General features: G+C 40.2%; 1 protein-coding gene across 2 annotated transcripts in view; it reads left to right on the forward strand.

The window, feature by feature from the left end:
• The window catches only part of arhgef39 (Rho guanine nucleotide exchange factor (GEF) 39), a 95,364-nt gene extending 90,389 nt beyond the window's left edge, over positions 1 to 4,975 (forward strand). For both annotated transcript variants that reach the window (XM_051954283.1, XM_051954281.1), the window contains exons 10-12: positions 687 to 807; positions 2,843 to 2,940; positions 3,204 to 4,975. In XM_051954283.1, coding sequence (XP_051810243.1) covers positions 687 to 807; positions 2,843 to 2,940; positions 3,204 to 3,240 — 256 coding nt within the window. In that variant the 3' untranslated portion in view covers positions 3,241 to 4,975. The remainder of the gene's footprint in view (positions 1 to 686; positions 808 to 2,842; positions 2,941 to 3,203) is intronic.
• The last annotated feature ends 8,006 nt before the right edge of the window (positions 4,976 to 12,981 follow it).

Below are 12,981 nucleotides of genomic sequence, written 5' to 3' on the forward strand. Positions count from 1 at the left end.
AAATGAGGCGTTTGAAGCCCCCTTTTGTGTGAACAAGCTCAGAGTTTGAAGCAGAAAGCCTGCATCCACAAAGAAAGTTGGTAGGTTCCTCTGTTATTTGGGGTTTCAGTTTTTTTTCGAGCAGACATACACAAAACAGGAGAGAGGTGCTCAGACTATGTCCAGCTTTCAATGTAAGATGAACAGGATTTATTTACATCTGGATATGTACAAGTATGCTATTGATATATAAGAAAAGACCATTAAATCCAACCATTATTGCACATGATGAGCTGTGAGAGAACACTGCTGTATGTTGTTGTTACTGTGAAAGTGGTATAAAGAGACAACACTGTGTTACATTCTGTTGCTGGCCTGTATGGAAGCAAACAATGCTTCATGATGTTTTTAGACTTGAAGATGAAAAGTGCCCCCCACAGTACAACAGAGCCCTACATCCCTTCCTTGTAGGGATCAAAGATGCAGGTTTATCCTAAACTTGTCTGCCCCTCTCCATGTTCACCTCCACCTTAAACTTGGCCGATGGTGAAAATATTGGAACTTCCTTTCAATGCACTAAGTGTGACATAAACAAAGTCTCAGTGGATAGAGTTCAAGCCTCCTAATGGAGGACTGTTGTATTAGATGCCATTAAATGGTACTCTTCTGATGCTATTGAGTTATTATGTGTGTCGTCGTCTTTAAAGGAAGCTTCGGTCTAACCAGACAGTCGTCCATCAAAGAGATGAGTTGTGTCGCAGACCTCCCCACGCTACCACCGATGACCACGACGTGCTGAGCAACAATCCCAGCAGGAAGAGACACACGGTGAGTTACACACACACACACACACACACACACACACACACACACACACACACACACACACACACACACACACACACACACACACACACACACACACACACACACACACACACACAAAAACTGTCCTCCAAACTGTCTGATCAGTTCAGTTAAAGGTCAGTGTGGGTTTGAGAGCGTTGACTCTGTTTGTATGGTCTCACTGATAATTCATGGTTTACAATAGATGAACTGTTGTCGTTAAACTGTTTGAAAGCACTCCAGTTACTCTTCTTTTCAGTTGCCTCTAAGCGTAAGTTATATTACTACCTTCTTCTAGACTGGATGAGGGCCTGATTTGAATCTATCCAGTAAAAGACAGGTTGTCATCTATTCTGTGATGTGACCAATGTCCAGCCTTATCGGGCATCTATCATATTTGATCCTAATATGAGAAACTGGAAATGACAAGTAGAAACAGGTCCTTTTAGTAATAGAAGCTGCTTCCTTGTGCTAAACGTAGTTTTTCAGCCTTGTTTAGATAACTGTCTTTGTTTTACAGCGTTTACCTGCTGAAAGCATTTCAGAGGAAAAAGAACAGATATTATGTGTAAATCCATAATGTGAACGTACATAACTCCAAATGAAGAACATTGTAGCTCTGTGCTTGGTTGATGTGTTGACATGTAGCTGTTTGTTAACAGGTTCACCAGAACAACTTCATGCTGTAATAAAAGGGTTTTGTATGTTATTTTACTCCACCCAGGTATCCAAACAAATTAGTTAATGCAGAAATGAACAGGAACTAAAGAGTATTTGTCTGCTGCAAATAGTAGCACATGCCCACAGTGCCACCTTCTTTAAATAGAATAGAATAGAATTTATTTTATTACTCCACCAAAGAGCTGTCTGTCTGTCTGTTAGCAACATTACTCAAAAACAGGCCAATATATTTGGATGAAAAGGTCAGAAGTGACACAAGGACCAAGTGGTTAGACTTTGGTGATGTGGCTTCTAGTCTGGATCCATGGATTGTTTTTTCAACTGACAGATATGATACGACTGAGCAGCCTTGGCGGTACTACGCTCTCTGAGTGCTTTTCTAGTTTATACAGCGTCAATGACAATTCAAATCGTCTCAAGACGCTTTACAGAACCCATATGCCTGAATCCCCAGAGCAGCCCTAAGATGACAGTGACAAGAAAAACAGCCTTTTAACAGGAAGAAACTGTGAGCAGAACCCAGATCATAAGGGGGAACCCATGTGCTGCTGGCCGGTGGGTTGAGAGGGACAAAGTCAGAAGAGGTTGGGAGGGACGGGAGAAGAGGGGGAGGTCGCTAGCAGTGGTTTGTTTCATCAGCCTTGCGAGTAGACCAGACCATCATCTTCGTTTTTGCGCTCTATGCTGCCTCTGTCTTTGGAGCCTGCCGGGACCAACAGCAATCAACAGATTTAATTTATTCTTTTGGTAGATCCACAGAAGTGCTCAAAGGATTCAGAAACAATAATTCTCTCAGACAGCCTTTTATTCCAAGGTTTGGAATCCTACACCCACCCTGCTGTGTTTGAAAAGGTCATGCACCCTGATGCCAGGCAGACGCTGCAGGACTTTTGGGTGGGTTTATCCCTGTCCAACAATCAGAGCAGAATCTGGTCTGTGATCTTGGTCTGACCTGATGTTTGGACCTTTGGTAACGTGAGGGTTCTACAGATTAAAGATGGACCCATTATCACATCTGATATTGATCATTTTCCAGTCATCAGTATGGTATTTTTTGTTTGGTGGGTGTTGTTAGTTAAATTAGATTGCATGTGTTCATGATTTTAACTTTCATGAAGAGCTGACCATATTTTAAGACACATTTCTACACAAATGCAGATGATTTGGAAATGGTAATGACTAGGAATCCATGGTATTAAATAGCACGCTTTCATATTGATGGTTACTTATTTAGTCATTCATATTTTGTACAATGGAGAGAAATAATTAGGCCTTAACACTCAACTGTCTGTCCAAAATGCCATCAGAGTAAAAACATGTGTGCTGGTTTCCTCAGATGAGCACTGAGACCAGTGAGCATGCTCAGAACTGTCCAGCTGAGCACCAGGGCAGCCCCCTCAAGAGGATGAAGCAGTGTGACGTTCCAGAGCAGAGGTGGGATCATTGCAGTAGTTTTATTGTTCCTGACTTCAGTTAGCATGTTTAAAGTCAGCTTTCCAAACAAAAACAAAGACTGCAGATGTACGCTTCATAATATGTAGGGTGTCTTAACATCTGGATCCAAAATGTGTACAAATGAACAGGAGTTACATGATGGGTAGTTAGCTGGGAAGATACCCGAATGGTGGTTGGTTCTTGCATTAATATGGCATCCGCATGTAAGATTTTGATTTGAAAACCTTTGTTTTGTCCAGCAGAGCAGAGCCGTCTTCTTCCAGCTGCACCATCCTCTGATGGATTTCTTCAGATGAAACTGAACTCATGTGGAGGCTGCACGCTTTAACGCCAGGATGACTCGTGTTACTCAGCTTTTCCAAATATATCACACATGCAGCTGTGTCTGTGCTACTAACAACTTTATTTTCACTGTGCCTTTTTAACACGAAGTCAGGGGAGGTTTGTATTCTTACTGACCGCAGCTTCATGTGCAATATAAGCTATCTTCTTAAGCTGCTCAGCACATATCTGAAGAGTGTTTCACTGTGAGCCATAGAGTTATCTCCTTACAGTACAGTGCAATTATGAGTTTGTTTCTACAGTTCCTTTTGTGCGTCATACTGCATGGATGCTGCTTTCTAATCTTCAGTAAAAGTACAAAGATTCTGTTTGGATAGGAGCTGAAATAAGGGATACATACAATATGTGGGAAAATGAACACCTTTTGTGGCAGGTAAAATACACAGGAAAGCAGTATGAGACTTTATTTGTCAAGCTTTTCACTCTCCAAACATCAGAGCCATAAACAGGGATGATTCTGGCCTTCATCTGCCCTCACTGACTGAAGGAAACAGAAACTGTTGTTGTCAGATCTAAGTGCTCATCACGGACGAAGCTCCAAAACAGCCAATGTTTAATGTGTGTATATTGTAAACCAGGGGTGTCAAACAAACGGCCCATGGGCCAAAACCGGCCCGCCAGAGGATCCAGTCTGGCCCACAGAATGACTTTGTAAAATGTAAAACTTCTAAGTACAATTAAACTTAAAATAATTTAACGACCTTGTTTTAGTATTTTACTTTATGATCACAAAATAAAATGCTACATTGACAGTAAAGTTTTGTGAATTTGTAGATGCTTGTAATGTGTAAAAGATCAACTGAAATTTAACTTGGTTTCCTTCAGAAATTACAGGATGTTCGTATTGTTTCGTAAAAAGAACATTTTTTTGCACTAAAACAAAGGGAAAACTTCAGAGTTGTGGTTATTATGTTGAACTAAGATGAGTTTGACACCCCTGATGTAAACAATATAAACTATATGATATGTTTCATCATGAAAATATCTGGAGTGAAAAGTGTAAATGAACCAAAAATTAGTGAATAACTTTTTTTGTTTTTGGGATCAGGGTGAATATGAAAATGTTTTTTATTGAATGGCTCTAAGTCTTTCCAGAAGCTTATTTTTTTATACAAATGCCTTCTGCACCGCCTTCCAACCAATAACTGGCGTTGATGGAGTAATATGTCATCAGTGTGGAATTATTTTAGAACTTGTTGGTTCAATAATGCATGCATGCATTTCTGTGTTTCTTTACATGATTATGTGTTTGATAATAAATACTGACGATAATCACACAGATCAGAGTAACAATTGTCCAGTTGTGCTTTCAGACAGCCCACTGTCTGTCTGATAACTGTTGATGACTTCTTCTTAGCACACTCACTCCTCATCACAGCCTTAGAATGTCTGTTTTGATTGATGGCCTGACTGCCAATCATACGGTTGTTATTCTGGTGATTAATGATGATGAACTGAATGAGTGCATTTGCTGAGCTGCAGTGGATTCTAGAGAAGGTAATCTGTTGTAGAGTTCTGTGAATGACGTGCATCCAGGCAAGGAAGCCTGGTTATGACGTTCTGTATGCTATCTGTCCTGTTTGTCTTATTACATATTATTGTCCCTGCTTCATTGTACATTTTAATCATATCCTTTATTAACAAATTAATAAATTTTAGCCTCTCTATTGTATAGGTCATACATTTTATTGGCAGTTTTGTGCATTTCTAAGCTTCAAGGTTATTTTATTTGTCCATGTGATTAGATTTGTTTTGCAGAAAATGAATGATTGTGTTTGGCATTCTGTTACAAAACACACATTGAAGCTGACAGGCTGCTATCTGATCCAGTGACAAGACCAAAGACAAGAAGTGGTCAGTGTTGTACCGTTCACCAACATGGCAGCAAGGATAGATAAAAAGATAAATAAAAACAAAACATAATTTAAAAAAAAGTGAAATTAAAGCAATCTCTGAGACAAAACATAAAATTTAAAAGTCACAAAAAAGAGCTCAGAAATAAGATAAAGTGCAATGTCACCACTTCTTATTGAGCTCAGTGAGCGACAGGAACTAAGCTGTTTATAACGCTTTGTCCACAAAGCTTATTGTGCATTTTATATCCAGTTTTTACAGTAAGATACCCATTTTACTATGATAAAGATGTCACACTGGTTACAAATTATGTATAGGGGTGAAAATGGTAATTGCAAAGTAAAGCTTTAGAGGAAATAATCACCATGTATGTGTGGCATTTCCCACCATCCACTAGATGGAGACACAGAACAGTGATGAAGCAATGTTTTTATTATTATTGATAAATCTTTTTTGGGACAAATTTTCTTTTCAAGTTATGTTTTTGGCTTTATTCGATAGGTACAGTTGTGAGGCAGACAGGAAAGTAGGGGGAAGAGTGGAAGACATGCAGTAAAGGGGAATCGAACCCAGGCCAAAGCATCGGGGACTAGCCCCCGTTCATGTTTAGCTATCTGGGCTCCTGACAAATTTTCTTTTTAAATGGGAAATGCCTCGAGCAGCATACAGTCTGGTAGTTGGATCAAAAACTTACCTTAACAGGAACTAAACTTTTGATATTCACTTTGAGTCTTGTTTGCTCATTATGACAATGTTGTGGTCTGATAGAATCTATTTCAGGTTGTCATATTTTAAACAACCATCAGGACAGCATATCTAACAGTTTGTTCTTACTCTAATTATTCCTGTTGTTAAAGCAGTCTGCATGTACACTACCATTCAAAAGTTTAGACACATCTTCTCATTTAATGATTTTTCTTAATTTTTATGCCTATTTACATTGTAGTTTCTCAATGAAGACATTAAAACTATGACACAAGATATATGGAATTATGCAGCAAACAAAAAAGTGTGAAATAACCCTAAATATGTTCTGTATTTTACATTCCTCAAAGTAGCCACCCTTTGTTTTGATTCCTGCTTTACACACTCAGGGAATTCTGCAATATGGAGACGAACGAGGAGACAGAGTCAGAGACACTCTGGAGACTCAGATGGCTTATGTTGAGAATGAGGTTTACTGATATCAGGATAAGAGATACAACGCGCAACACAGTGATGTGAGCATTAGCAGCATCAGTTCTCAGGATTCTCTTCAACCTTAGGTTGAGTTGGGAGCAATGCCAGTATGGTGACGACTTGTTTACTCTGTAATGTCAGACTAAGTATCTAATCTTAACCAAGTCATATTTTTGTTACATTTGTCCCTGTCTCATGTATCTTCTTTTCCAGCATCATATTAGGGACAGAGAAAACCTGACTGAGTTCCCGGCCTCAGTTTGGGAGAAGCAAACAGGAGCAGAGGTCAAAGGTAACCTGTAGGATTACATGAGGTGATCTACAGTGCCTTGTGAAAGTATTCGGCCCCCTTGAACTTTTCAACCTTTCGCCACATTTCAGGCTTAAAACATAAAGATATAAAATTTTAATTTTTTGTCAAGAATCAACAACAAGTGGGACACAATCGTGAAGTGGAACAAAATTTATTGGATATTTTAAACTTTAACAAATAAAAACCTGAAAAGTGGGGCGTGCAATATTATTCGGCCCCCTTGCATTAATACTTTGTTGCGCCAACTTTTGCTGCAATTACAGCTGCAAGTCGCTTGGGGTATGTCTCTATCAGTTTTGCACATCGAGAGACTGAAATTCTTGCCCATTCTTCCTTGCAAAACAGCTCGAGCTCAGTGAGGTTGGATGGAGAGCGTTTGTGAACAGCAGTCTTCAGCTCTGCCCACAGATTCTCCATTGGATTCAGGTCTGGACTTTGACTTGGCCATTCTAACACCTGGATACATTTATTTGTGAACCATTCCATTGTAGATTTGGCTTTATGTTTTGGATCATTGTCCTGTTGGAAGATAAATCTCCGTCCCAGTCTCAGGTCTTTTGCGGACTTCAACAGGTTTTCTTCCAGAATGGTCCTGTATTTGGCTCCATTCATCTTCCCATCAATTTTAACCATCTTCCCTGTCCCTGCTGAAGAAGCAGGCCCAAACCATGAGGCTGCCACCACCATGTTTGACAGTGGGGATGGTGTGTTCAGGGTGATGAGCTGTGTTGCTTTTACGCCAAACATATGGTTTTGCATTGTGGCCAAAAAGTTGGATTTTGGTTTCATCTGACCAGAGCACCTTCTTCCACGTTTGGTGTGTCTCCCAGGTGGCTTGTGGCAAACTTCAAACGAGACTTTTTATGGATATCTTTGAGAAATGGCTTTCTTCTTGCCACTCTTCCATAAAGGCCAGATTTGTGCAGTGTACGACTGATTGTTGTCCTATCGACAGACTCTCCCACCTCAGCTGTAGATCTCTGCAGTTCATCCAGAGTGATCATGGGCCTCTTGGCTGCATCTCTGATCAGTCTTCTCCTTGTTCGAGGTGAAAATTTAGAAGGACGGCCGGGTCTTGATAGATTTGCAGTGGTCTGATACTCCTTCCATTTCAATATGATTGCTTGTACAGTGCTCCTTGAGATGTTTAAAGCTTGGGAAATCTTTTTGTATCCAAATCCGGCTTTAAACTTCTCCACAACAGTATCTCGGACCTGCCTGGTGTGTTCCTTGGTCTTCATGATGCTCTCTGCACTTTGAACAGAACCCTGAGACTATCACAGAGCAGGTGCATTTATACGGAGACTTGATTACACACAGGTGGATTCTATTTATCATCATCAGTCATTTAGGACAACATTGGATCATTCAGAGATCCTCACTGAACTTCTGGAGTGAATTTGCTGCACTGAAAGTAAAGGGGCCGAATAATATTGCACACCCCACTTTTCAGTTTTTTATTTGTTAAAAAGTATAAAATATCCAATAAATTTCATTCCACTTCACAATTGTGTCCCAATTGTTGTTGATTCTTGACAAAAAATTAAAATTTTATATCTTTATGTTTGAAGCCTGAAATGTGGCGAAAGTTTGAAAAGTTCAAAGGGGGCCGAATACTTTCACAAGGCACTGTATAAGTTCTACAACTTGATTTAAGGTGACTGTAGTTGACAGATGCAACCTGCATGATATTCTGGGATGTCTTCAGCTAACAGCTGCAAGGAAATACCTCAATAAGGGGAAAGAGAGTAATTTTCCTTCGCTCACTCTTGGCATTCTCTGGATGAGCTTCATGAGGTAGAACCTGAAATGGTTTTCACTTCACAGGTGTTCCTTGTCAAGGTTCATTTGTGGAATTTCTTGTCTTCTTTATGGGGCTGGGACCATCAGTTGTGTTATGCAGAAGTCAGGTTGGTCCACAGTTGACAGCCCTATTTGACAACTGTTAGAGTCCACGTTATGTAAGAACCAATCAGCTAAATAAAGAGAAACAACAGTCCATCATTACTTTAAGAACTGAAGGTCAGTCAGTCCTTTCAGTGTATTTTGCATTCGCCAATTGACACACAGGCCAGTGGTTCCTCCCACTGGGAGCATTTGGGGTTCACTGTGTTGCCCAAATGCCAGAGAATAAGCCACCAACCTTACAATGAGTAAACAACCAGCACTACCACTGGGGCCACTCCCCCTCATACTGTGAAATACAGAACAACAAAAACACTAGATCACTAGAATCAAGTAAGAAAACAAACAAGTCACTTTACATCAGATTTGTTATGTCATCAAAGTACCATAAAGAAGAAAGCTACATGAGGCTCTAAAGACCATCTCCATGTGTTATTTGCAGGGTTCATAAATCTGAACTCGTTTTATCGTTAAATTGTATCTTCAATAGAATCACCACTCGCTAACAAGTTGAATCATTGATCTCCATGAAGTACAGGCCAGTGTGATGCTGATGACGACATTTTAAATATTTAACACTTCTATATGTGGACTGCAGAGAGTGAGAGTAATTAGATTTCTATTTTAGACGACATGATGGGTGATCTTTTCATCTGCAGGCCACATTGTTCTCATCATATTGATCAGTCACAAATGTAGTAGTCTCTACATTTAATATCCTCTAGACAAAAAATCTAGTTTGTACCCTTAAAGTGTAACAATCATTTCAGTCAAGTAACAGATGTCTCCCAGAAAAGGCTTCCTTAGTTTTCAAACTACAGTATTGCTTTATAAACATGCCATGAAGGTAAAGATGGCTCTACCATCTATCATCATAGCAGAGTAACACTTAACCTGAGTTCCTCACCTTCCAAAAGGTAAATTAATCCAAAAAAAGTGCAGACTGTATAAATGCAGGATGACTGTATGGTGAAGGTGATACAACAATTTGCAGAAATAAAGGGAAAACGGTTATATTTACAAATGGAAGAGGTCAGATGCCTTAGTCAGTTGACAGCCAGAAACAGATCAACTCTGACATTTCCTCACCCCAGTTTTATAAGCGCAATACTAAGACAAACTTTAACAACTCTATGTAAATGGGAAGACAAGATCATTTTTATGTGTAATTCACTTGCTATCTGTTGATAACATCAATTAGAATTTGAAGAGTTGCTGACTGCCAAAGCTTTGACTTACTGTTCCTAATGACTTTCTCAGTACAGTGTCTGTGGTCTGACCATATCCACCACAATGCTATAATGTAGAACTACTAATAACCAACACTGTTTCTGCATTTGTACTCAATCTCTTCTCATAAAAGTAACGTCATGAACAGGCTGACACATAATTGTTTATAGTGACACATATGTACAGTGCTGCAGGGCAAATTTAGCTTGATGACTTAGAATTATAATACCAAGTCAAGACTGGTTGGTCCCAGGTCCTATATTTGGACACATATTTTAGTCCTCTGTTATCAACTTTACTCACACTTTTTCTACGGGTGGATTAGTTCATGCCATGACACAAGCTTTTTTCCCTACAAACCTACTGGATTTTTTTATACTGAACACATATAAAAGGTGGTTGCATAGTGTCTCAAGCAATAACACACATTCACACCTACGGACAGTAGAATCAGCATGTGTTTGAACTAGAAGTGGAAGCTGGAGAACCTGGACAAAACTCATACGTGCACCAGGAGAACATGCAAACTCCACACAGGGAAATTGCTGGGGAGCTTCAAGCTGTGAGGTGACAGAGCTAACCACCACTCCACTGTGCAGCCCTTATATTTCGGGTCCGAGCACCGACCCTATTGGAATGCTAAAGGTTTTTTCTCCCAAAACGACTGCATTTTTGAGGGCCTAGACAGGCACTAATTTGCGTCAAAAGTTGGACATACATCAGAACTGGCGAAAAATTTTATATTTTATAGGAATTGTGGAGGTGTGTGCCAAAATGGCTCCATAGCGCCCCCTACACATTCCCACGGGCAGCATGTTTCACCTACAGCTACCAAACTTGGTACACATATGCAGCACATCAGGCTGAAAAAAAGTCAGTGACAGCCATATTGTAAACCCAACAGGAAGTGAGCTATTTTGTGTTGAATGTCAGATTTTGGCCATTTTTCATTTTTTTCTAGAGCGAACTCCTCCTAGGGGGAAACTCCAATTCACCTCAAATTCGGCCAGTACATACAGGAGGCCTTAATGAGCAACAATTATCAAAATCTTCCTCAGAAGTCAAAGGGCGTGTCCGTGGTGGCCTCTGGAATTTTGATCCTTCGCCGTGAAACATCAGGTGCTGTGTAAATGTCCTGAACATGCTTCAATCTGCCTGAAGCTTTACATGTATGATCAGAGTCCTGCCCTGATCACATCCATATGATGAAATCCATTCAGTCAGAGCGCCGCGTGCTGGCAACAGGAAATGTCCTGTTTTACACGTTGATGTACCACTCTTAGCCTGTTGCTCAGATTCCCCTCAGACGTGGTGACATAAACCTGAACATGTTGATGATGATTCACAGTGAAAATGGTGACGTGTCATCAAAAGGTGCGTCTGTGGCGGTGCAGGGAATTTCGATGTTTCGCTATGACGACTAAAATGTTTATATCTCAGCAAATCCTGATCCTATCTCCCCCAAACTTCGTGTGCTGGACACCAGGTCCAGTGTGAGGACATCCACTCTCAAAAATTTAGAAAAATTTATAGCACCACCTATTGGTAACAAGAAGTTTAGACATTACATTTGCAGGCACCAGTGCTCCAAACTTTGTCATATTCTGGAAATTGGTAAGCTCAGTCTTCACCTCTTGACAATGCCAGAGTATGAAGATTTTGACTTTTGATACAATGCTGTTGCCGTGGCAACGCGATGTTCCTGTGACAAACAAAGCACTTCTTGACACGGTAGGAATGCTGAAAACTTCACCAAAATTACCACACACATCACAGTCGACTCAAGAAAGCACACTGTACCATAGCGCTCCCTGCAGTAACTTTAATAAACAGCCCCAGCAGCACGTTTCACCTATGTCCACAAAATTTGGGAGGCTTATAGAGCATATCAGGACGCACAAAAAAGCCTCTTGGAGCCATGCCCTAAACCCTACAGCAAGTTCGCCATTTTGAATTAACTGGACAATTTTTGCAGTTTTTTTTTCATTAATTTCATTATTTTTTCATAAATTTACGGGGCCTTTTCAGTGACTGAAAAGACTCTGTGAAACTATGGTAAAGCTTGCTTTAAAGCAAGCTTTACCATAATTTCACAGGGCTTTTTCAGAGACTGAACAGGTAAAGCTTAAATCTTTGTCTAGGGACACTGACTAATGGAACCTTTTCTGTATTCAGAATTAAACTAATAGAGATCTGATCAAGAAGTGCATGATATATGAACTCACAGACCTCAGTGGTCTACTAAAGAGTCTTCTTGTGCTATCTGGTGGTGAATATGCCACAATGCAGCTCTGAAGCGAAGCAAATTACTGATGCGTAAAACTCAACATGTCCTCCACCCCCCACCCACCCACTTCCATTAATGTTCAGTCCATGCATTGTACCTGAGGGGACGAAAGATGTCCCCATTAGATCAGCTTTGTCAGTGAAATGTACCTGTGGTCCACATTGGGTGATATCAAGGTGGAGATGTGAGTTCATGCAGAAATGTGTCTCTTTTCAGTTGTGTCATCACACTAAGATGCTAGTTGGAACAAGGAACAGAACTGCATTAGTCATGGTTCATTCAAGGTCCGCAGGAAAAATGGGAAGACAAAACACTTCCTGGTAGAGATTAGCCCTCACTGCAGCTGTGAGCCGGTAAAAACATTTGCCCATATTCTCACTGCTTGGTGCTAATCATCTCCTTTATGTCTGCCTTTATAGAATGTGTAATGTTAATATGGAAATTTAGCAAAACTAAATGTTTGTTGAAAGACGTTTTAGATGTGTGTTAAAGAGGACACAGCACACAGTGAGGAACAGCACACAGCAGTTAATAACCATGTTAGTACATGAATGGATAAATGGATGTAGAAAAACAGTTCCAGGCCCATTCAGAAATACATAGAGTTGTTTGGTTTTTTGTAACCATTGAGTCCATAGAGTCTGAATCTGAATAGTTAGGTACTGGATCACCTGCTGGTTTGGGGTTCTGACAGTCAAGTCCAGAATTCAGATGCATAACGTTTTGAAGATGGCTTGTATGATCATGGGTACCCTACTCCACTCATGTTGCAAGACTTATTTATAGACTTATTTATACATCATTCAGGCAAACCGTATTCCTGCTGATCTATCACATGTCCTGTTCACAGAGTATGTTCTGTTGAATTCAGGCAGGAGGTTCAGAGTACCGCTGTGCAGGCTCAACCATT

Source organism: Acanthochromis polyacanthus, chromosome 1 (genome assembly GCF_021347895.1).
Source record: "Acanthochromis polyacanthus isolate Apoly-LR-REF ecotype Palm Island chromosome 1, KAUST_Apoly_ChrSc, whole genome shotgun sequence".
NCBI lineage: Eukaryota > Metazoa > Chordata > Actinopteri > Pomacentridae > Acanthochromis > Acanthochromis polyacanthus.